This window comes from Triticum aestivum, chromosome 6D (assembly GCF_018294505.1).
Source record: "Triticum aestivum cultivar Chinese Spring chromosome 6D, IWGSC CS RefSeq v2.1, whole genome shotgun sequence".
NCBI lineage: Eukaryota > Viridiplantae > Streptophyta > Magnoliopsida > Poales > Poaceae > Triticum > Triticum aestivum.
Genome location: NC_057811.1, coordinates 401132578 through 401157347, shown reverse-complemented (window position 1 = coordinate 401157347; position 24770 = coordinate 401132578). Strand labels below are relative to the sequence as shown.

General features: G+C 47.7%; 3 protein-coding genes across 3 annotated transcripts; 1 reads left to right on the top strand and 2 right to left on the bottom strand.

Annotated features, from left to right (window-relative positions):
- Window positions 1-16088: 16088 nt before the first annotated feature.
- Window positions 16089-17179, top strand: LOC123145373 (bZIP transcription factor RISBZ3). The gene has a single exon (XM_044564772.1). It carries the CDS (start codon window positions 16403-16405, stop codon window positions 17000-17002), a length of 600 nt encoding a protein of 199 aa, XP_044420707.1. The 5' UTR covers window positions 16089-16402; the 3' UTR covers window positions 17003-17179.
- A 474-nt stretch (window positions 17180-17653) lies between these two features.
- On the bottom strand, window positions 17654-20941 carry LOC123145372 (eukaryotic translation initiation factor 5). The gene is made up of 2 exons (XM_044564771.1): window positions 20696-20941; window positions 17654-19573 (listed from the first exon to the last, which is right to left on the bottom strand). The coding sequence occupies exon 2, from the start codon at window positions 19256-19258 to the stop codon at window positions 17906-17908; it is 1353 nt and encodes a 450-aa protein (XP_044420706.1). The 5' UTR covers window positions 19259-19573; window positions 20696-20941; the 3' UTR covers window positions 17654-17905.
- Window positions 20942-21780: 839 nt separating this feature from the next.
- On the bottom strand, window positions 21781-23789 carry LOC123145371 (uncharacterized). The gene is made up of 3 exons (XM_044564770.1): window positions 23459-23789; window positions 22438-22559; window positions 21781-22346 (listed from the first exon to the last, which is right to left on the bottom strand). The coding sequence occupies exons 1-3, from the start codon at window positions 23592-23594 to the stop codon at window positions 22020-22022; spliced, it is 585 nt and encodes a 194-aa protein (XP_044420705.1). The 5' UTR covers window positions 23595-23789; the 3' UTR covers window positions 21781-22019.
- Window positions 23790-24770: the final 981 nt, after the last annotated feature.

Below are 24770 nucleotides of genomic sequence, written 5' to 3'. Positions count from 1 at the left end.
TAGAGATCATATATACTTCATTATAAAAAGTGAATTCGGATATTTGAAGAATTTATCATAGTGTTTCAAACCGACGCATGTGTGAATATATATAACGGTGATACACATGGTGTGGTTATGAACATGTTATACTACATTTAATATATTTTATCTCTACTCTTATAAAAAAACGGAGTTGTTGATGATGGTGTGCCTGCCATCCTGCATTATAGGCCGTCCGATTTATATCTGGCGGATAGCAAGGAAACTATGATGGTTGAAGTTGGCAACAATCATGATTGTAGATTCTTATTGAAATAGAGAAACGAATTCAAATTTAGTTCGAATTGCAGCGGTAGTATAGACATTTGGAATGCACTAAAATGTTGGTATGAGTAGGTTACATGCATTATACAGCAAGCGAAAAAATTTAATCGGACATAACATGGATTCATACTCCCTCCTTCCATCTATATAGGGCGTAATGAGATTTTTAAGACCGCCTTTGACTATTGACAAGATTAATAGTACATGACATGCACAATGTGAAAATTATATCATTGAAAGAACCTTTCACAGATGAATTTAACGGTGTGCTTTGTGTAAGTTGCATGTCATATATCATTGCTCTAATATTTGGTCAAAGTTAGCATCGAAAAACGCATTAGGCCCTATATAGATGGAAGGAGGGAGTAGCTTTGAATAGCATTTGTATAGTAAAACAGGGCAAGACTCTCTCTTTGTGTGGTGTGAATAGTTTTATTTTTTTTGTTTTCTTTTTGGTTGAGGGAAGTGCGAATTGATTTGGTACGTACAAGTACAATATTACTACACGTTAGGCTTGTCCCTAAAATTCAACCCGCGTCTTGTTATATCCCGAAAATTCAGATATCGTGCTCCCAAAACTGGCGCCTTCACAACCCGCGCCTTGCTATCCCGAAATTACAACGCGCGCGAAAACTCCCTCCAGCTGCCAAATCCCGACACGCGAAATCCCCCTTCTAACCCTGAGCCAAAAGGGCCGCTAGTTCAAATCGGTGGGGGGTACTTTTGTAACACACCCTACATTTTGGACAAGCGCGTCCCTAAGTCATGCTTCAGCCCCTCCCATCGCCCCCTTTTCGCCATTCGAAATCCCAGGCCGCCATAACCTCTCCGCTCCAGCCGCGAAACCCCACCCTCCTCCGTCCGCCACGTCACCACTGCCCAGCCGGAGCCTCTTCCCCGACGACGTCGTCCACCGCAACAGCTCGATGTCCCTCGTCCACCTCCCCGGATGAGGATCCGTCGTCCATCTCGCTGTCCCGCCGGTTCAGCCGCCCCGTCCTCCACCTCCAAGGAGTTGCTCCGACGATCGCCTCGTCTATCGCGACTGCTCCATCCCCACATGTGACACCCAAAATTTTGGCCTTGTTTTATTTATTAAAATGTTGCCAGGAAATAAAACTTTTCCATTTGTCCAGTTTTACCTTTTATGAAATTTTTTTGGATTTTTGCTTCAAGTGGGAAAAACCTTCAAAGAGCATTTTTGGACTTGTGTGCCCTCTTTATAAAATCAATCCTTTATCAGTGGATTTATTTGCATATTCATTTTTCATGAGTTTTAATCCTTTTAAAATGATCTTTCATAAATTTGGAGCTCCTTTTTGAACTACAACCATTTGATAAATGCTTCTAAAAATTCCACCAAAATTTGGGGATGTCATGTGATGTTCCCACATCACTTCTATGCAAAAATACCTTCTGACCATTGGAGATTTTGAGCTCTTCACCAACTTTTCCAATCTGGTCCAGTAGGCACTTTTGCACTGCAACCCATTTAAATATTCTTCTAAAAATTCTTCCAAGTGTTTGGAGATGTCAATGGATGCATACAATTCATCTTCAAGCAAAAACCCAGTGATGTTCTTTGATAAATTTGAGTGGATCAACCTCTTTTGCATTCTGTTCCAATTTGATGTTTTGTACTGCAACCTTAATTTTCCTTGCTCTAGTAACCCTGAGCTTTTTCCTACTTGTAGCCCTCCCTACCAAACTCTTGAGTCCAGGAGATTGGGCTCATTGGAGGTTTTGAAATGCATGTTCTAAACCCTTTTGCTTTCTGCCCAAAACTGGAGTTTTGCAAAACTTGCACTAACAAGTTTCTGGTTTTGCCCAAGTGACCTTACCACCTTCTCCTGTGTCTAAAGAGACCCTGATCTGGAAACTTTGGCCACTCCAAGAGTTGCCTAAGTGCACTTGGCATTCTGTCGAACACCTGGTGTGCATAGTCATTTTTGGCAAGCTCTCTGGTTTCCATTGTGGACTTGGACCTCTGACCGATCCACCTTGTCCACTAGGTGCCTTGTTACCCCTACCTCCGTCCTGTGCAGTGCCAGCTCCACCCTCGAGCTCTAGAGCGCGCTGGCATTTCATCGAACAGGTGCCGTGCGTGCTCTGGGCGCGCCCAGAGCGCACGATTTGCACGCGCGCGCACTACGCCGACACGCCGCACTACCGCACTCGACGCGACCCGACCCTGGCCCCCTCTGCATCGCTGAACCGCGCACTAGCCGCCCCCTGCTCCATGATATCTCTGGCACCCTGCTGCGCCGCTGGCCGCGCCCTTGGCGGCACGCCGGCGTCGGCAGCGGATTCCGCCGCGGACGGCGCCGCCCAAGCCACCAGCGCACGACAGCTGCCTCAGAGCACAGGCCGTGCTTATCCTCCTGCTCATCGGAACGCCTTCGTCGCCGCCACGATGCCCTGCAACTACAGGAAAGTGGTCGCCGGCGATCTTATCTTCTGCCGCCGCGGAGCCCGCCTCGTCACGCTATAAAAGGGAACCCCGAGCCCCTCCGAGCACTCACGCGACATCAGACCCTCCCCGTAGAGCTCCCCTAGCAGTAGATTGACCGGAGAGGACCGTCCTCCCCAACTCCGGCCAGCTCGGCCGCCGCCAAGCTCCGGTGCGATTCGTCGCAACCGGCCACCCTTTCGCCAATCCAGCGCCACCAAGAACTTCCCCGTAGTCTTGCGGAGCTGCCCAGCTACCCAACTCCGATCGGAGACCACCGGAGCGCCAAAGTCACTTCACCACCGTAGCTTTCCTCCGCCGCGGAGCTCGCCGCCGGCGATTCCTTCCACCTCCGACGACCCATCAACCACCCCGAGGACCGCCTCGGTCTTGCCGTTCCATCCCCGCCCTTGGATGCCCGTGAGGCGCTGCCGTTCGTCAACGGCGATCGCCGGAGCCCCGCTCCCGTCGGGCAGAAGAGTGGAGAAGGAGGGAAGAAACGGTCAAACCTGACCAGTGGGCCCTCTGGACCCACTGTCAGCGACCCGCACATCCGCCCTCTCTCTGGTTAAGTGGTGGCGTAAAACTCCCGAGTGCGTTTCCTCTGCTGCGAAAGCGTATTTCTGCTGAATCGTTTTCCTTTTCTGGTTTTATTTAAAAACAGAAGTTTGACTAATCTTTGACTGGCTGTAACTTTTAAAATAAAACTCCAAATGAGTTGATTCTTTTTCCTACCTCCCTCAAATTTCATCTAGTTTATTTTAAGATTTATTTCAAAAATATTTGAGACAGGTTTTGGTACTGTGTTTGAAATATTTGTATTTGTGTATTTTTGCAAAATAGGATTTTTGGAGGAAAAGGAAAGCTTCCAATAAGTGCATCCTTTGCATACTCTTGAAGGCAAGCATTTCTGAACTCTGGCATAATATTTTGTTGTGGTGTTTGGATGTGATCACAACACCTTTTGACTTGGAGTGTGTGATAGTTTATGTATCGATATGGTCTCGTGCATGAGTGCACTTTGGAGTTGTTTTGTGGTCAGCAGGGATACACTAGTGATCTGGGTCATCCTCGTGAGCTTCTCTTGCACACCGGTAGGAAGCCGGGAAAGTCGTGGTCTTGGGTAGACACGAGCTTGTCCCTAATCCCTCGTTGAGACGAGTATGCCCGGCACAGCATGGTGAGGCTCGAGGAGTGGTGGTTTATTTCACTAGTGGTAATGTTGTTAGTAGATGCTTGGACCACCTGAGTCGGTTGTAGACCGAGTCTTGTTCAATAGCTTCCTTCTTTGTCGGTACCACCACTTGTCCCTGCAGGGGACAGGGTATGGTTCAGTAGGTTGTCAACCCCTTTCCAAAGCACACACCGTACAGAGAGGCCGTGATGAGGGTCCCATGGCCATGGATTAAAACCAGTCATCCGGTCCGGGGGCATGGGTGTTTCGGTTGTAGCCGAAGGGGATAGCTTCCCCAGTTTGCGCGCTGTATAAATTTTGTGATCCCATGCTACGTCGAGGTTGTAGCCTCCCCACTTAGAGTTTTGCTTGGCAGGTGTCGTGGGTGATTCCAGGCACTGGTGAGTTAAGCTGGTGTGTGCAGGTCAGGCGTGTTTTCAATTAAAAGACCGTAGACGGAATTAGTCCCGAGGGACTAAGTAAACCCGTTACTCGTGGAAAATGGTACTCCCTCTGCAGAGGATATATCCTGTTGGATAGTCATGTTCTTGAGTAAGGACCACAGTCTGGGTTGAATCTCGGTAACGGTATTCGGATGGAGAACGATTTAACTAGAACTCTGTAACGGTATTCGAATGGAGACACGGTTAACTGGATCATAGCAACGGTATTCGGATGGAGATACGGCTTGACTAAGTTATCGGTTTTCGGATGGAGAAACGACTGTGCTAAATATTGTTTATGATTATGGCACGTATGGATTGTGAAATTTATTATTTTGGACTAACCATTTATATCATGTATTTTTATTGAGTATCCCTGGGATGGTTCTACCTCCTGGATATTCACCGTGATTATTCTTTTATAAGCCCTTTTTGTGGTGTCGCTCAGACGCCCGACTGCGGCATGCTTGTTGTTCATTTATCTTTTATAAGCCCTTTATGTGGTGTCGCCCCGACGCCCGACTGCGGCATTATTATTTCTGCATTTTCCGCTCGAGGAGTCATTCAGACACTCGTTTGGCACCAGTATTACTATTCTGCATTTTCCGCTCGAGGAGTCATTCAGACACTCGTTTGGCACCAGTATTACTATTCTGCATTTTCCGCTCGAGGAGTCATTCAGACACTCGTTTGGCACCAGTATTACTATTCTGCATTTTCCGCTCGAGGAGTCATTCAGACACTCGTTTGGCACCGGTATTATCATTCTGCATTTTTTTCGCTCGAGGAGTCATTCAGACACTCGCTTGGCACCCAGTACTTTATATTTGTGGATTTTACCCACATGCGTGCATCTTGGTCTTTCGTATATTTCGTGACAGACGTGTGATCACATAATAATCTGGGGCATGTTTGATATATATATATATTATACCCGTGTTCTTAATGTTTGCGAGTACATTCAAACGTACTCACTGGCTTGTCCCTGGCTATTGTCTTGGCCAGATTCCTTGCTTGGAGATATGCATCGCGGTGACAACCTCGGAACCCGCGTGTTGACGTTTGCAGCCTCGCGAAGATAGGAGTTATCCTGGTCAGCTGTTCTTGTGGGAAATGGAGTCCCATAGACGCAGATGTATTCAACCGCTTCCGCCATCAACCACTAGAAACCAAATGTTGTACTCCTAAGCCAATATGGTCTTGTACTACATATTGTTGTTCTTGCTTGGTTTTCCTTGTATCAAGTTGGTGCCTCATCAGCTAACAGTAATCCTGGGGCTGGTGAGCTCACAGGCCGTATTTCTGGGAATTTATATCCTAAAAATCCGGTCGTGACACCACAGCGCCGCCTTAACCTGCTCCACCGGAACCGCAGCATCCTCACCGACTCCTCGGACGAAGCCGAGGCCTACTCGGCGCCACCAAAGAGGTTGTACACTCATCGCATCGCACCTTGTCCTTAACTCGACCTCCCGGCGCCGACGGTGCTCCATCCCGCACCCCCATGGAGCGGCTACCTTGAAGACGGCGCCGCGGGCGACATCTCCACGGCGGCTCTCCCCTAGTGCGAGGCCCCTTCGACAGCAGCGCCCATACCAACCGGATCTGCTGCTGCTCCGGCTCTCGCTCGCTCGCGCTGCTGCTGCTGCTCCGGCTCTCGCTCGATCGCTCGCTCGCCCAGCTGCTGCTGCTGCTCTCCCCCTCGCTCGTGCTGCTCTGCTCCGATTAAGCCACACTTCAGTCGACTAAATCGACTTTTGGGTCAGTCAATTTTCAGGGGTTAGGGGGGCTCGCCGGAGTTAAGGAAGAACCACCCACAGCGGGGACGGGGGCTCGCCGGAGAGGTACCCCACTATCTATCTTAGGGTTCAGGGTGGGGGCGGGGGGCCTAGAGGGCTGGCCGGGGCGGCGGTGGCGAGTTGTTTCGGGGCGGCGAGGCGGCGCTGGGGCCGGCGGTTCGGCCGGTGGTGGCTGGCGGCTCAGGGGGTGCAGGTTGAAGATGAACTGCAAGCCCTCCCTAAACTACATGTCAAGTGTCTCTCTGCTACCATTGCGTTCAGTTTCGACAGTAGCATTCAGATTCCACAGTAAATTTCAGTTTCGATAGTTAAGTTCAGAGTCAACAGTTTTTACCTCATCTGTTGTAGTCAGGTGGTTTTTGGTGATGTTAATTTTACATCCATTTTACATCATCTATTGGAGATGCTATTAGAATCCCACTTGAGATAGACGATGTCTGTCTTGTGCTGCTTCAGCCTTGACATCTTACGGCTCACCGGAGCTGCTCCAACGACAGAACGAACCATCACAATAGAGCAATGCCCTGGACGCCGTCTACAGATTCCTCAGATCTTCCTCCACACCTCCGACAGCCACCTCTGCCTCAACTGCTTCAGCGACCAATCCAATGATGCTGAGGTCGACACGGCTACGGCAAAGAGGTTGTACACTTGTTACATCACTTATTACTATACATTCATGTCGATCCATTAGGGCTATTTTGGTTCAACGGAAAAACGTCGATCCACTGGTTGTTACCATCACTCTAAATTTCTGCATGCTCTCCTTACATAATCTCACCATATTTTTTTCGTATGCATGTCAGATATTGTACATAGTCATGTTGAACATGTAGAGAAAAAGAGAAGAGTTTTGTGCGGCAATACAATGTCATGCAGACATCGCTCCATGGTGGATTCAATGGCAAACCCTCCCCACCCCTCTCCAGATTGTAATCCAGAGGAAGATATCTGTTCTGAGGCGGATTCAGACGCCGCTGACCACTCCTATTTACCCCCCAAGGTGTTTGCTCTACCTTGGCATGATGATGTTAGTCATATCATGCATATGTTGCCTTGCAGTGCCTACTTTTGACATCATATATGTCATCTGCTTAGTTTAGACATGTTCTGTAATGCCACCTGTTTAGTTTCTATATCATATATGGGAATTATGCAGTCTCATATCTTTTAGCCAGCCATAATATATGTGAAATGTGCAATGCCATCCTGTTTAACCAGGCATCATATATTTGAATGATATCTTGCCCATCCTTTTCTTCATTACATTTCCATTTGTCGACAATGTTTGTACATTAAACTACTCTTCCTGTGAATTAGCCATTTGGGTGGGACATGGAAAAATCTGGAGTGACAACAAGGCCTTCAGAGCAGACAGTGCTACCTGTCGAAGCAGATCTCTTGTTGGGTCCCGATAGCTCCTCAGAGATGGATTCAGAGACAGATGACCAGTCCTATTCCCCCACTGAGGTGTATGCTCTAACTTGGCACGGTTATACTGCTCATATCATGCATACGGTGTCTTGCATTGCATAGTTTAGACATCATATACACAATATTCAACACCATGTTCTTAGTTCAGACATCATATCGAATGCCCTTTGTTTAGCATATAAATCACATATGTGAATTAAATGATGTGATCCTGATTACTTAGATAACATGTAGGTGAATTATGTCATGCGATCCTGTTTAGTTATTCATCATATCTTTGAATTATGTTATGCTATGCTATCTAGTTTAGATAGACATCATATATGTGAAATTATGTCATGCTATCCGTTTTAGTTAAACAATATACATGTCAACTATTTCATGCCCTCTTTTTTCCACACTATCTATTGCATCTGTCTCTCATACAATGTCTGTACATTCAACTATGTTTCCTGTTTATCAGCCATTTGAATTGGAGCGGGTGATGCTACTATCTAGCGGACTAAAAACACGGTCTTCAAATAAAATAGTGCTACCTCTTGGTGGAGATAGCACCCCGGTTGTACATGCACAAGAACCAGCCCTACCACACATAACCCAAACTCTCGCAGATTGTACCCCTACTCCGATGGACAGAGAACCAGCTTCACCCAATCTAACCCCAACCCCAGCCGAAAGTAACCCAGTTCCTGTTGACACAGCACCATCTCCACCACAGAGCTCCCAAACGAGAGTAGTTAGTAAGGCGGCTCTAGTGCCCAAAGGGCCAGTACTATCACGGCGAACCCCAACTCCACCAGTTAGTACACCTATTCCTGTGGAGGAAGCACAACCAGCTAGTCGTAGTTTAGCATCTGTCGCATTTGATGTTGTTAAATCGTATGTGCGTATCTTCCCATCTTGGAAATATTATACTGAAGATGAAGGAAAATGCCAGTTGCAGGTGTTTGTCCAGGAGTTATGTGTAAGTAATGTTATTCATGGCAATTACTTTGCTTCGTCCCATACATCCTACCTCCATGATGGTTATAATACAGCAAATTTTCCCATTTTTCTCTATAGAGAAGGACCGATTTGGAAACTCAGGATGAGGTAACCTGTGCAAATACCTATGCTATCTTCAAGAATGCTTGGTGGCAGTATCGGAATTACTTGAAGAAAACGTACTTCACCGGCAAAGAAACTCATCAAATTCCCTTACGTTCTCCTGAGACACATTTACTGGACGATGACTGGGAACGCCTTGTTCTATACTGGTCCCGAACCAAGAATGTGGTAAGGTCTATGAGCTCATTTTCTATTTTTTAAGTATTATATTCTTGCGTCTTACTAACTCTGTTCATGTAGAACAAGTGCCTAAACCTGAAGAACAACTGTTCTAATTTAAGATTCCATTGCTATCATAGTTCAAAAAAGTGCTAGGCGTTAATTGTGCGTTTTGCCACCGCCTTGCGCTTTACTGACCAAAGCGCATGCTTATGCGCAGTTATGCACAGATTATGCGTAGTTATGCGCAATGCGTTTTGCCAACGCCTAGAGCCTAGGCGCGCTTAAGCGCTCGCTTAGGCGCGCCTTTTTGAACTATGATTGCTTTGCTCTTGTATCACTGTATTTACTCATACAAACTTATTTTTAAATTGAAGGATCCAATCGAAACTCCAATGGCACAGTAGGTATGTTCACGCATGTTTCTTTAAGAGGTTTGCTCTTATCAATAGCTCTGTTGATTTCAATTTCAATTGTGTATACAGTTGACTTTCATATCATGCACATTACTAGCATCACAACAGAGCCAATAGTATTGTTGTACATGTACACCCGTGGTACCCATCTGAAATCTTGTTGTGCCGTGTAGTTTCCCACGCTTTGTGTTCTTTCACTGCTGCTTTGTCTTGAACTGATATGATTTGAACCGTGTCTCTATTTTGATTTGGCAAGACAATGCAGTGACCATAGGACATAGATATATGTTTGTTTGATGCTTTTATTATGTACTAGTACTTGGCAATAGAAGACTTGGTAGTTTAATCCTGTCCACCTTACTAATGAACTGGTTCACCGAAATGAGTTTCATATACTAGTACATGCTAAACTTGTTATGTGTCTACTTGTTTCTTCTTTTAGAATGCTGACAGAATATTGGGGAAGAGTGCCTTATTAAGCAATGGTAAAGGAAGTAATGCAGATAAGGTTTAGGATAGTGACACATCCTTGTTGGTCTCCAACAAAGCTGATAAAACAGCTAAGGAAGACTATCTTGAAGACAGCGAGACAACCCCAAAGTCCTGTCTTCGTTTAGTGTTCGAGTTACTGGCCACTACCGCTTGCACAAGCTATTCAAACTCACTGTCTGAATCAGTTCGGTTTCTTGAGTCTCAACTACAAGCTGAAAGACATCGATCAGCTGTGCTGCGACAAGAAGCGGAAGGACTGCGGAAGTCCCTGGAGCATTCAGATGCATACTTTCTGGTGCAACAACAAGCGTTGGAGGATTTTAGCGCCAAACAGGACAAAGCTAATCAGCTTGCTAAGCTTATTGCCAGCATGGTGGATACCCAGGATAACATTTCTTGAGCTCATCTGAAGTTGTTTCAGTTATGCTCTTGTTTTGCTGCCGCGTTTATTTGCACTGGTGGCCAATTTTGACGGCCAGTGTATGTAATGTGCTGCTTTGTTCCCTATATTTGCACTGGTGGCGAACTTTGATGCCCAGTGGATGTAATATGTAGCGGTAATAGGCTAGCGTTAATTGCTTGCTTATTTATTTCCTTATTGTCTTGTTTAGTTGTTTGCTTGTAGTCACTGCAGTTCTTTTTCTGTTTTTTTCTAGTGGCCACAATAGCCTATTTTTGGTAACTAGGCCAAAATAATCATGGCAACACACGGACTGTTGTAATCATGGGCCTCCTGCAGGCCGTATGATCCATGGGCCTTCGTCCGGCCGTAGGATCCATCGGCCTTCTATACGGGCCTTAGGGTCCATGGGCCTTCTATGGGCCGTAGGATCCATGGGCCTTCTACGGTCCGTACGATCCATGTGCCTTCTACGGGCCGTACTATCCATGGGCCTCATACGGGCCGTAGGATCCATGGGCCTTCTACGGGGCGTATCATCATTTCGCCAATCATGGGCCGTACTATTCGTGGACCATAATGGGCCGTTAATAAGCCGTATTTGATAACTCTATGAAAACAGCCCAACGGGTTTTTTTTACATGAAAACGGCCCAACGTATTAACGGTTTGCAAACGGGCCGACTGTAACGACGTGCTGAATTTGGCCCACAAGCAGAAAATGACAGTAACGGGCCATATGTAACCGAATTCTGCAAATGAGCCCAAGAATCAATGGGCCCTGAGAAGGCCGAAAGATAACTTGGGCTGGAAACGGCCCAATGGAATAACGGGCCGTTAATGGGTATAAAGTGATACACTGTTCATTACGGGCCAGTTTCACCACGGGCCATTAATGGGCCAAGAGTTACAAAGGTCCTCATATGGGCCGAAAGAAGTCATGGGCCACACATGGGCCGGAAGTTAAAACGGGTTGAATCATATTGGACGGCCCAGATGACGCTACTGGGCCTAATTCGGATAGGGCGTAACGGGCCCTGGGTTAGCGGGCTGTAAATGGGTTATATGCGAACATGCCGTTAACAGGCTTTCCGTGGGCCGGCCCGCCACCTTTTGACCAAGTCAAACGGGCCGGCCTTTTCACAGGAATAGGCCTCTGTTGGGCCGTGCCACGTGTCGCCGTATCATAGGCACCTTCGGTCCAATGAGCGGATGACATCTGTCCCAACGGTGAGCCGACACGTGTTTCCTCCAGCCAATGATGATTTTACACGTGGAAAATCCCCATTGGTCGGGGCTATTAACGGGTTATCGGATCCAAAACCCGACCCGGTAGCTTAACGGCGTTCCGTTACGGTGGATGCCACGTGTCGGTCACCCTTGACGAAAGCACTTCTGTGACGCGCGATTTATCGTCATGGAAGTGGACACTTCCGTGATGATAATTTTGGTAATGTCATGGAACACTTCTACGACAGCACAGGTATGACTATCTTGATTTTGTCATAAAATCGTCATGGATGTACATGCATGACAAAAAACGCGACCTACTGTGACAAACACGTATCATCACGGAAGTGTATTTTTTTATAGTGACTCCCTTGAATCCTCCCTGATGGAGATCTTCAAGGGAGAAGAATTGTTCTGGCAACGTCGGGGAAGGGGGGAGAAATGGCTCCTCCAAGGCGATGTTAACACCGCCTACTTCCAGGCGATCGCTAATGGGTGGTGCCAGAAGTGCTCCACCCCGTGCCTCTGGGAGGGAGATACCCTTCTGGAGCACCCGGATGAGATTAGGTCCCACATTTACTCCTTTAAGGGGATCTTCTCGGCGGAACCCCGTGGTCGGGTGTCTTTGTCTAAAAATTTCTGGCCGACAGCGGATAGGGTATCCGACACTGAGAATGCGAAATTAACTATCCCATTATCGTCAAAAGAGGTGGGTATGGTGATCGCCTCTATGAAGGCGAGGTCGGCACCGGGGCCTGACGGCCTGCCGGTTGCCTTCTTCTAGAAATTCTTGAATGTCCTAAAGCCAGTGATCATGTCGATGTGCGATGAATTCAATATTCGAACATTTGACGTGTCGCGAATAAATTTTGGAGCCATCACCCTGATTCCCAAAGTAGTTGGGGCGATGGACATTAGGCACTTCAAGCCTATCATAGTTATCAACCTTCTCGAGCGCATTTTCTCAAACGTCTGCGCGACTAGACTAGCACCGGTCGCTGAGCGGCTGGATCATCCCCTCCGAAAGGCATTTCTGGAGGGACAACGAATTTAGGATGGAATCCTGGCCCTTCATGAGATTGTGAACGAGGTGCGGGCGCGCGGACATAAGTGCGTCTTTCTCAAGCTGGATTTCCGGAGAGCCTATGATCGGCTGGACTGGACCTTCTTGCGGCTAGTCCTGGAGCGCAGAGGCTTTGAGGACAAATGGTGCAACTGGATTATGCAGTTGGTGCGATCTGGTAAGATGATGATTAATATAAATCGCGAGGTGGGGCCATTCTTTACGTCCTCCGCGGGAGTGAAGCAAGGGGTCCCAATCTCCCCTCTTCTCTTCAATCTTATTGTTGATGCGTTAGCGGGAATCTTGGATAAAGCTAGAAAGGCAGGTCACCTCTTGGGGGTAGTTGGTCACCTGATCCTTGGGGAGGGGTCACTCACCTCCAATATGCCGATGACACCATGATTATGGTGGAGGGGTCCGATCTAGACATTGTCTTAAGTTCCTACTCCTCTGCTTTGAGGCTATGTCGGGACTAAAGATTAACTTTGACAAGTGATGCCGTCATCATGGGATTCCCTGCGGAGGAACAACAATGGATTGCGGACAACCTAAATTGCAGACTAACCTCATTCCCTGTTACATACTTGGGAATACCGATGGCTGACTCGAAGATTCTGATGAGTGCATTCGATCCATTGGTGGGACGAATAGCATCTTAGGCCGAGCCTTGGCGTGGACGATTTACTTCCAAAGGGAGCAAACCGGTCCTTATTAGTTCTAACCTAGCGAGCCTCCTCATGTACATGATGCGGTTGTATATCCTACCTGAGGGAGTTCACAGTGCCTTCGGTAAGGACCTCGCTAGGTTCTTCTGGCAGGCGGCCAACGGTCACCAAAAGTATCACATGTTAAAATGGGCGGATATATGTATGCCTAAGGACCATGGTGGCTTGGGCATTTATTGCATCCCGCCGCATGAACGTCGCGCTCATGTTGCGATGGATCTGACGGATCCTACACGACGAGGGAGGTTTATGGTTACAGCTCATTCACGCAAAATACCTTAAGGGTGAGCCGCTCCTGGCATGCGCCCAGCCGGGTGGTTCGCAATTCTGGCGTTCCATCTAAAGGATCAAGGAGGACATCAGCCTAGGGATTTCCTTCTCCATAGGGAATGGGGACGGGGTCCAATTTTGGCTAGACCCCAGGTTGGGTACCGAGCCATTGCGCGTGTGCTTCCCTTGCTTGTTCTTGATCTGTGTGGACCCGTCTCTACTAGTCTAAATGGCCTTCCAAGCTGGGCAGTGGAATATCCAGTTCTGTCGCACCTTTGGACAAGCAGAGTGTGACGACCGGACTAGATTACGGGCCGCCCTACCAATAGTGCTACCGGACTATCCAAACACGGTGTCCTGGCGGCTTGCGCCGACGGCGGAATATTCGGTGACCACGGCATACCATGCCCTATGCCAGCCACCTACCACCCTGGCTTTCTCCGTTGTGGAAAGCCCCCTTACCCTTAAATATTAAGATTTTTCGTGTGGCACTTACTACAGGATCGCCTCCCCTCGAGGACAGAGGTACTTAAGCGGCACAGACCTAGTGATGGCCTATGCCCCTTCTGTGCAGTACCGAAGACTGGGACTCATATCTTTTTCTCCTGTATGGCGGCGCGGGTGTTATGGACATTCGTCCGCGAGGCGTTGGGACTCGACTAGGAGGCCCTGAACCTCGCGGAGTTTCTCAAACATAGAGTTATGCAGCAGTCACGACATCACCGTCTATTTTGGCTTATTTTGCGGTGATGTCACGGACTGTTTGGACGACTCGTAATAAGATGGTGATTGAGAAGGTCTTTCCGAGGAAGGCATCTGACTCCTTCAAATTTCTTGCTTTTCTGCAGCACTGGCACCGCTCTCGAGGTAGCGTGATCGCGACTGGCTCGGCCTCATGATGGATGCACTCCTGGCTTTAGCGCGTCGACTATCGTCTTCGTAGTGCCGCTTGTTGGCTGCCACTAGGTGTTTTTTTTCTATTTCTCTAATGTTTTCTTGGGCATGAATGTGCTTTGGCCCTAGCCGCCGCTCTTCAAGTGATGTTCAGATGTTGGTTGTATGAACCGCTATTTTATTTATAAAGCGGGGTAAAAGCCTATTTCGAGAGAGATTTGCATGTCGTATCTCTAACAAACTATGTGGAGCTGATTGGTAATACAACATCAACGCATTGCTATCACGAGCAACGTTCTGATAGCGTACGTACTGTGTGGTGAAGTGCTAAGAATGTGACAGTGACAGGAAGCAGGATTTCCCGTCTTCAGTTCTGATAGATGTGAAGTATACATGTCAATGCCATCAAGTAAAAATTAGTTAAAATGGTACATATATACGAGTGTGATTACTGTCACAGATGTCCATAACGTGTGATATCTTACTACAAAGCTAATACAAGCAACTTCAGAATGTAGCTGCTTTCTGAGTTGGAATTGTTTGAATCACAACGCTCCCGACACCTGGCAAAACTAATGTTTGTTCCACGCGGCAAAATGTCAGACTGCACAGACAATCAAAAATGTTGTTCTCTGGAACCAAACCGACAGTTGGATAAAAGGGACGACAAACCAGAAAAATAAGAGGCATAGTACGTACTGCCCTAGCTAGTGGATATGGGGTTTCCTCCTGACTGATGAGCGAATTAGAGCAACTCTAGCAGACCCCGCATCCCACCGACCCGCAAAACGCGTTTGCAGTTCGCGCAAAACCGCTTTTGCGGGCTGGCTCGGGCTGGCACAGATGTAGACCCCTCAAACGGATCCTAAAAAAGTATATTCACGGCCGGCCTCCAGTCCGGCCGCTGCCGCCCCTTCCTCCAGCCGGCCGCGCCCAACCCCGTCGGCCGCGCCCCGTCGCCCGCAGGCCATGCCCCGTCGCCCGGCCGTGCTCCGCCCCTGCTGGCCGCGCCCCATCACCGCGCCGGCCGCGCCCCGCCTCGCCGGCCACGCCCCGTCGCCTCCGTCGAGGTTTGACCGGTATACGGGGCCCCCTATATTCGGCCTTCCAACCTCCAAAGATAAGAGTTTCGGGTGTACATTTGCGGTGGCCCTTAAAAAATTTACGGTTTTGACCACTTTTACGGTTTCTGTTCTGGCAACTTTTTTTGCCCAAAACTGTAAAACGCAAAAAATTTATGGGTTTGGCCACTTATGCGGGATCTGCTAGAGATGTTCTTAGTGGCAAGTTGCCAACTGCAGAGGTTCCACCTTCCCTTTATCCAAGTGGAGTTCCCCTGGGCCACAGTAACACCCATTACAGGCCAACCTAATCACCTTCCTCTTTCTGGAAGGTGCTCCTGCTGCTTGAGCTCCCCTTCAGAAATTTCTGGTAGGAACCCTGGAAGAAGGCAAGAAGAACTGTGTCCGAAAACGATGAACTGATCATGTATCATACCCGGTAGAGTAACTGGCCCATGTTTACGGTATTGCTCTTTCAAGCCACACACCAGTGGAGTATAGATGTACACCCCTTTGACAATTCATTCACCCGGACATACATGGCTGTCACTGTTACCCAACCACCGTGTCTCTGAATGGCCTCAGCACCTCACCTGGTGCGAGTGATGTGCTACAAAAGCTGCCCGGCCCTGCACCTCATTCCGCCTTTTCATTTTGATCGCGGCGAACAAATGGACGCCCTTTTGGAGGCATGCACATTTTCCAAAAGCTGGCACAAATAATAAAACAACGCTGCATGATGCCCATCAAGACCCCTGCTAATCCCTGATCCCAGTCTCGGTGCCAATCCCATGTCGTTATGTAGTACTAGTACGGAGTAGTATGTGCAAGCTAAGCTAAAGCTCTGACGACGTGGGTCCTGTAGCTGCTGCACATCTCCACTATAAATCTGCCCTCTCGCCTCCATAATCACAGGCCATTCGCTCTCTTCTCCGTTCCGCTCCACAGCTAGCTAGCTCGACCGACCGAGCACGAGCAAGCATGTACCCGGCCGAGCTCGCCAGCGTCCCGTACCTCTCGGCTGCGACCGCAACCGCGGCCTTCAGGCCCCATTACCAGGTGGCTCCGGACGACTTCCTCTTCCAGTACAACGGCGGCGGCCTCCTGGTTCCTCAGGCGGCGACCTCCCCCTGCTCCTCGTACCAGCAGCACGACGTCGCCGGCCAGCTGCTCCACGAGGCCGCCTCCGCCGGCGGGCTCCTCCTGCCGTTCGGGGCCAGATCGTCCAACTCGGACGAGTCGGACGAGTACCACCACCACCACCAGGCGGCGCACTGCAGCCTCGCGGAGGAGCGGCGGCGACGGCGGATGGTCTCGAACCGGGAGTCGGCGCGGCGGTCGCGCATGAGGAAGCAGAAGCAGCTGAGCGAGCTGTGGGCGCAGGTGGTGCACCTCCGCGGCGCCAACCGCCAGCTGCTTGACCAGCTCAACCGCGTCATCAGGGACTGCGACCGCGTGCTGCGCGACAATTCTTCCCTGAGGGCCGAGCAGGCCGAGCTGCGGGAGCGGCTCGAGAAGCTCCCGGTGCCGGTGGCCGTGGCGGTGGAGGACGCGGAAGAAGAAGAGGGTAGGGTGATATGATCGACTAGATGATCGGTGTTATTATATGAGAACGTGAATTACCATTTTTGTACCTCTGCTGTGCTCTATGAGGGACGCCATTGTTAGCATGTACGTATTCTTTTAGACATACCAGTGTTGGCATGTACTACTAGTAGTAGTTCCAAATAAGAAAATGTTGGCATGTTGTCCAGTTTCTTTCATAATCTTCTGTCATCATGTACTCCCTCTATCAAGAATATAAGATCTTTTAGAGCACTATACTTTGGTGATCTAAACGATCTTATATTTCCTAACAGAGGGGGTACAAAGGAGAGCATGAAGTTCCAAGGGCCATGGCAAAAATTTCAAGTGCTATATATCTCCACAAATCACAACTTAACTGTCAATTTAAGTTTAAAAACCTCTCTCTCACACACAGAAGTACAAAGATAATCTATCCAGGTGATTTCATGACAGCGATGTAATTGCCCAATCAACATTAGCTGATATCATCAACTACTCCTACTTGACTAGGCTGAATAGATCCACATCAGGCAGCTATGTAACTGGAAAATCAACATTACCCGTCTCATGTATACCATGAGATTTCTGGATAAGCAAAAGGTTCTAGCATGCAACTCAATATCGAGTATAACATAAATTATAGAGCAAATCTGTGCAAACATCATATAATAGCATGTCACACTTAATGTATTCAAACGTAGTTTCATCGAAAGATGGCAAGAAAACAAACAGGCACACCAGATGCAACCGACCAGACATACTATAGTTCGTTTAACTGACTCGATACAGAAATAACCAAAAACTCAATGGTGTAAACAACAGGCAAATACGAAAAGTGGAAAGACAAAGACTGACACTTATAGAACACTCATCAAAGACACTCGGTAGTAGGGTGGTAGGGAATCGCAGTACTGCCTCTCACTCCTCATCGTCAGATTCGGCGCTCTGGAGCCACTCCACGACCGGCTTGGCGTTCTTCACGACCTGGGAGTTCTTGCCGGCAGCAACAGCTTCATTGTACCACTGGACAATGGTTTCTTCCTCGAGGACGTCTCCATCATAGAGGGCCTTCAGGACGACGGGGACTTCCTTCAGGGCTTCAGCACTGCACTTGCCACAGAACGCCTCTATAGCCTGGAGCAGGAGCATCTGGGACCCTTCATCAGGCACCGCAGTGGAAAGGTACTTCTTGTTCTTCACCACTTCCTTCGCAAACCCCTTGCCCACGCCATGGAAGAGTGCCTCGAAGAGAGCATGCATCACGTCCTTGGGGGGTAGGGCCGAGGAGGAGAGGACACCCTTGAGCTGAGCTGCGGTGGCAGCATTGCCCAAGTTGGCCTTGATCTCTTCAACCAGTTCATCGTAAGGAGTGGTCTTGGGCCCAGTCTGGTTGCCATTGGAATTATCTTCAGCCTTTGGTGTCCCATTGGAACTGCCCTCTTTGTGCAGGGCCTGTTTCTTCTTCTTCTCCGTCTCCTCGGTGGCAAGCATAACCATTTCAGCAGTTGCTGCACTCAGCTGCTCCTCCATGCGTTTTCTCGCAGCCTCCGCTGACGTGTCAGTCTGCCACTGCACATCGTCATCGTCATCGTCATCATCATCTCCAGCAGCTGCAAGGTCAGCACCTTGACTGTGAGTTGGTGAGGTTGCATGTTCTTCATCTGAACCTCCCCCAGCAGCCTTTTTCTTTGTATCCTTGGAAGAAGCACCTTTCTTCTTTGCATCCTTTTTGAGTTTCTTCATCTCCTCATCAGCAGCCTCGCCTTCTTTCATCCGCTCCTTCTCAGCTCTTCGCATAGCTTTCTTGTCTTTGCCTCCCTTCTTCTGTTCTGGCGGGTTCTTCAGGATGAATGTAGTGAGCTTGTCCCTCATGTCAACATCAGAGAGGAAGCCACAGGCAGCACATTTCAGAGTTATCATCTCTTTCTTGGAGATGAGGACCTCAGTCTCAGGATTGCCACAACCGTAACACTGGACATACTTCTTGATGAAGTTCTCAAGAAGGGCAGCCAGCTTTGAAGTATCATGAGCACCATTGACCAAGGCGATTCCTGTCTTCTCATCAAATTTTGATTGTGCTCCAAGCTCACATCCAAAGTACTTAGTGGTGTAAGATGCTGGCCTGGCAAGTGCTTTTGCAATATCAACCATGTTCACAATATTTGTCTTGATGCCATTACCACGGCCTTCTATTTTTGTCAACATTCTGGGCATCTTGTACCTGTAGAAGGCATCATCCTTGTTTGAAGCACCAATGTTTTGCAGCGCCATCTTGACTCAAGATTTCTGCAGCAGATACTATCAGATGTAGAAAATTTCAGAAATGAGATTGGCTGCTGGCCCTTGAAGAAAACTGAGCTGGCTTTGAGCACTGGCGGTGGCAAGTGAATCCTCAGAACCAGAGATCCTAATAGGCTCTTGATGCATGCAGGGGAGCACAAACTTGTGCCTTTTTCTCGTTGAACGAGAATACTCTCCCAGCAATCCAACTGATCCCAAATAAACCGATGCTTGTTCAGACATAAAAGAAGCTTCACCTTCTAGGCCCTCCACTTTGTCAGATTGCAGCGATACAGAGGCTGCTACCTGGATTAAACAAGTCAAAGATCAGATATTGCTGATTCTTCATGTAAGATGAGATTACAAGAAACTAACTGAATTAAAAATTACACCATCATTAAGGAAAGGGGGCCAGAGTATCACACAGTATCAATTCATAGTCCAGTTGCTGGCAGAATTGTAGAAAGGAGACAACTAAATCTCTTAATGATAAAATCAGGAGCTCCGTATAAACAGTCTAAACAGCACATGTGTGACCAACATCAACAAAGTAGAGTTGTCCTAAGAGGCTAAGATATTTGTATTGATTGTCATAGCTCCATGAAAGCTACAGAAGTAATCCAACAAAGAAACAACCAGCATGTTCACAAGGGATAGAGAAGACGATTAGCCTAAAATTTTCGGGCAACTCCTGTTCAGGTGTCCAAAAGGACAGCAGATGTCTACGTCTTCTGATACAGTTTAGGGCATACGCTCTTGATCAGGCGCTAAGTCAAGGCATAATGACAATCTCATATTTGATTATTACAACTAACAATACTAGATATCATATCTTAAGGACATGGATCAGAAGAAATGTACATGCAACATTAGTATAGACAATTTGCAGGAAAATTTATAATGAAGATAGCAGGTTGAGAAATCAACTGTCTAGAACAGAGAAACAAAGATAACAATGTCCAAAATAAGTAACTGGGACTAGGGACAATCGCTACAATTGCAGGCACGTCTGAAGTACAAACTGACGACAAAATAAACAGAGCAATCGCACACGTGACATTCATCTAAACTTGCCTTGCGATGTTACCAAAAACTTGTATCAGTTGGTTGTCTAGCAACTAAAAAGACGAAATCAGGAACAAATATGTACCTAGATATCTGATCTCGTAACAAACATATGATGAACCCACGACAGAGAAACTGATACACAAAAGCACAGACTATTCCGGAACATCGAAATATGGATACTAATCCAGTATGTGAAGTCACAAACAACTAGGCATATGCCTCCATCAATCAGTGGATACAGAATACGATTGTAAATCTGTGATACCCACCCACCCAACCACACACAAACATGTCCGTTCTCTAGAGTTTATACTACTTGGAATCCATCTACTTATGTGTTTGCGTCGCACCGTAGCTTACCAACAAAATAAGATCGGAGGGGAGGCGGACGGCGGATCTGGGAGGCGGCGGGACGACAGAGGCGGATCTGGACGGCACGGGCGGAGCGTCGGGCGGCGAGGGGTCCGGCGGGGCGGCGGGAGGAGGTCGCGCCGCCTCGGTTGGGAGAGAGCTGCGCGTCCAGTCGGGCTCGGGGTAGGGATTGGGATTGTGGGGGAGACCTGAAGGGGAGCCCGGTATTTATACGAGTGGCACGCGGGCCGTAATTTGCAGGAAAACCTGTGGGCCGGTTCGTAATCGCCGGAGTGGAAAAGATCCAGAAGCGCCCTCCGTCGGTCTGTCAGCGTGATTTTGGGTATAATAATAATAAACTTGCTTAAGAAATAGGGTTTGGTTTGGTTTGGCGGCGTTTGTTCGGTTGTTTCAGTTGATAGCGTTAGGTTTAGCCTGACAGCGTTTCTTCGGTTGCTTCTTCTTCTTTCTCAGGCCACCATCAGTTGATCACAACCATATGTCGCTGGCGGCTCTACCACATAAGCCGTATTTATGCCGATCGCAAATATCTCCAACTCCTAACAATGAGTTATTAAGGCCCAATAATAAACTTAACTATATATATTCAATGAGAACCATTTTCAGACAGCAGGGGGATGTTTCTATTGACGTATAAATGTATTGCCTAGTCTCTTCCATTAGATCGGTCTTTTGGTTTGCATTGGCTTGAGCATACACTTCTACATGGTATCGGAGCCAAGAGGCCTTGAGTTCAAGACCCGGCTGGCGCAATTAAAATTGCAGTCCACTTTCGATTCACGTTTAGGCCTGAGGGAGCCACACGTGAGGGGGAGTGTTGACGTATAAATGTATTGCGGTTTTTTGATTGCATTGGCTAAAGCATGCACTTCTACACTTTCAAATCCCAGAAAAAAAAAATGTAAAATGACCTGCTAGACTCATTTACTGACTACAAAGGTTTCACAAAATCAATATTCATCAGTGATCTTGGCATGTACTATACAAGTTGAAAGGGTCCAATGAGTTTGTAACTGGGTCAAATTTAACGAACGAGCGAGTGTTTGATAAAGGCATACAGAACTATACAAAACTACACAAGCAAATCTCCTGTTTCACCATTAAGCTCAAACTTTCTTCCATTAATTATGGTACATAAAATGTTACAACCAGGCACCAGCACCAGCACAAGAGTGCTCTTTCAGAGTGACAAGACTAAAAATACAGACCTCGTGGAATCACAGAAAATGGCATCCAAAGCCAATACAGGAAGGCCGGATAATGCCATGATATATAGACTGCTAGCAAGCAATATGAACGTCTCTGATCCTGCTTACTTCTTGGAAGGAATAAGGTAGTTGAGGAAGGGTTCTGCCTTCGGGGCAATAGACTTCACATCATCAAAAGTGGCCATTTCAAAATCCTCATACTCAAAGCCGGGGGCACAAGTGCAGCCAACAAGGGAGTAATGCTTCTCGGGATCTCGCTTCCGGGAGTTGACAAGATGGCTGCCATCGGATGCAAACGACTCAACATCCAACGTAGGGAAAGATCCAAACCACACATTTGGTGGCACGGTGTACTGGGGGCGCTGGCCAGCATCTAGGTGCGGACCAATTACGGTGAGGTCGATGTGGCCATCGTCGTGTAGCTCAAAGACCTAAGCAAACAGAGAATAGCTGTGTTAGCAATAGATAACAAAATGGCAATCTCGCTACCCATATAAAGGCAAGCGTGCAACTGTCACCAACCGTGAGAGGCTCTCCCTTGTAGAAATGCCAGGTTTCAGCACAAGGAATGCGATGCAGATGTGAAACACTCCCTGCGGGAAGCAAGAAATAGATAGCAGTGCTCACAGCACGACCGACCTTGTCTGCAGCATACATTAAGGAAGTATTAGAGGTATTTCAATGGCAGCTTGATGATATGTTCACCTGCACTCCACTTCTATACTGTACTCCATACAGCACTCCAGACTAAAATAGAGGGAGAGCAGAACAATCGTTTAAACAAGACCTTCTGGTAAACATTTTCAATCAGGAAGCATAAACATGCTGCTTGTTTAACAATCAGAACAATATAAGGTAGATAATCATCAACAGGTACAATCCAAACATGGAGTTACCAAATTAGCAGAAAAGTAGTTCGCACTAAATTTGCCTTTGTGGAGCATATCAAAATGCAGGGAGTTCCTACCAAGAATGCTTGCAGTAATTGTGATTGTCCTGGCACTGATAACAGTGTAATGTTTTTGTTACAAAATTCAACTCTGGTCGGAATAAGTTCTGCTAACCATTTACAGGTTACAGTAGGAGCACAGGGAGCCCATACTGCAATCTTCCAAGAGCAATACCAGCAAGTGGCATAGCACACAGTAAAATAGATTTAGTGCCTAACAGTATGTACCAACAGTAGCACAAAGTTGCACTACTAATACATCATGCCACGCCGAGGCCCGAATCCCCTATTTTTTTGTTGAAACATGCGCACTTGATGATGCAGATACAATGGTGGGTTTTACTATCTGAATTCCCACTTGCCAGTATATGCTACTCTACCATCTACAAGGTGTCTGCACACGCTAAGACGAAGAACAAGCAGAAAACCCGATCGAATTGGGTCCAATCCAATCGGCGCATCGCACCGCACGCTACTACACCTTATGCTTATCTTTCTGAAAAGAAATGCTACTAAGCACCCCTCCATCCGAGGAGAGAGCGATCAGATCAGATGAAACAGACGAGACATGGGCGGGCGTGAGCATATGCGTACACTGCGGCGGGAGCTGGGCGGTGGTGAGGGAGACGGAGGAGTCGCGGAAGGTCTCGGCGTAGAAGCCGCCCTCCGGGTGCGGCTTCAGATCCAGCAGCGCCGCTACCTCCGTGGCCGTCATCTCGCAGGAGCCCATCTCTCTCGCTGTCCGCTTCGAGGTTCCTGGCTTTCTGGTGGCGAGGTAATCTAGGGATCGTTGAGCGGAGCCGCCGGTGATTGATTGGGCTGATTGTTTATCCGGCTGGAACGTGGGAGGTGCGCTGCGCCGGGGAGCGGCTGCGGGGGTTGGTGGTGGTCAAGGTCTCCTCTCCCCTGTGCCGGTCAGCCGATTTCGATACCCTACGTGCCCGGTTCGGCTGCTCATTACTTTTTTTTTTGGCAATGCTAACTGGCGAACCTTCCTGAGAAGGAATTTCCAGCGAACGTTTTTGTTTTAAATGCCTTCTCGTAAATGTCATCCTCCTTAGCAAACGGACTTGGGTCGAGCTTTTCCGGGTGGCATGGTATGGTCAAAAGCACGACACGACACGGAGTAGAACGGGTTGTGCTTGGATCGGATCGGCCTGTTTGGATCCAAAATCTTCATAAACACGTGTTTTGATTATTAGGAGAACCTGTATAATATATGTATGTTCTTTCTCTTTTTTTTGCGGGGGAATATATGTATGTTCTTGTAAATAAAATCAGGTCTGTTTAAATTAATATGTATTTATATACTTCATAAGGTGCCTAATTAGGGATTTAAAAATAAAAGGTGCAGGATGTACGTAAAAATCTTGATTTACAATGATGAAGTGTAATATTTAGGGGTTGTTTGGTTTCATGCCACGGCTTGCCACACCTCAACTTAGACAAGTTTGACCAAGTTAGGTGTATGTTTGGTTCTAGCCACAATTAAGGCAAAAAAAAAGTTATGAGCAGTAAGCCGCACATGTCATAAAAAAAGTGTGGCAAGATTCTTTAAGGCAAGCCAAAGTGTGGTTAAAATTTGAGTATCTCAAGTATGGCAAGTGTGGCAATATATGGCAAAGATAGTCACAATTCAAACAGACCCTTATTTACTGGGTCGTGCTTGGGCTGGCCAGGCACTATGGCAGCATGGCGGGCCATTGGGTCGTGCTTGGGCCTCCCCTTGGCATGGCAGCACGACCCGGTAAGTTATTTTTGCTGAGAAACACGACACAATAAGTAAACCATGCCAGACTGGCCTCATTTGTCGTGGCCCAAAGCACGATGAATTTGGATTGGCATGGCACGACCCAAGTCCTAGGTTTACTTTTGATATCCTCCTGGGGTAGAGGAAAATCGGGTC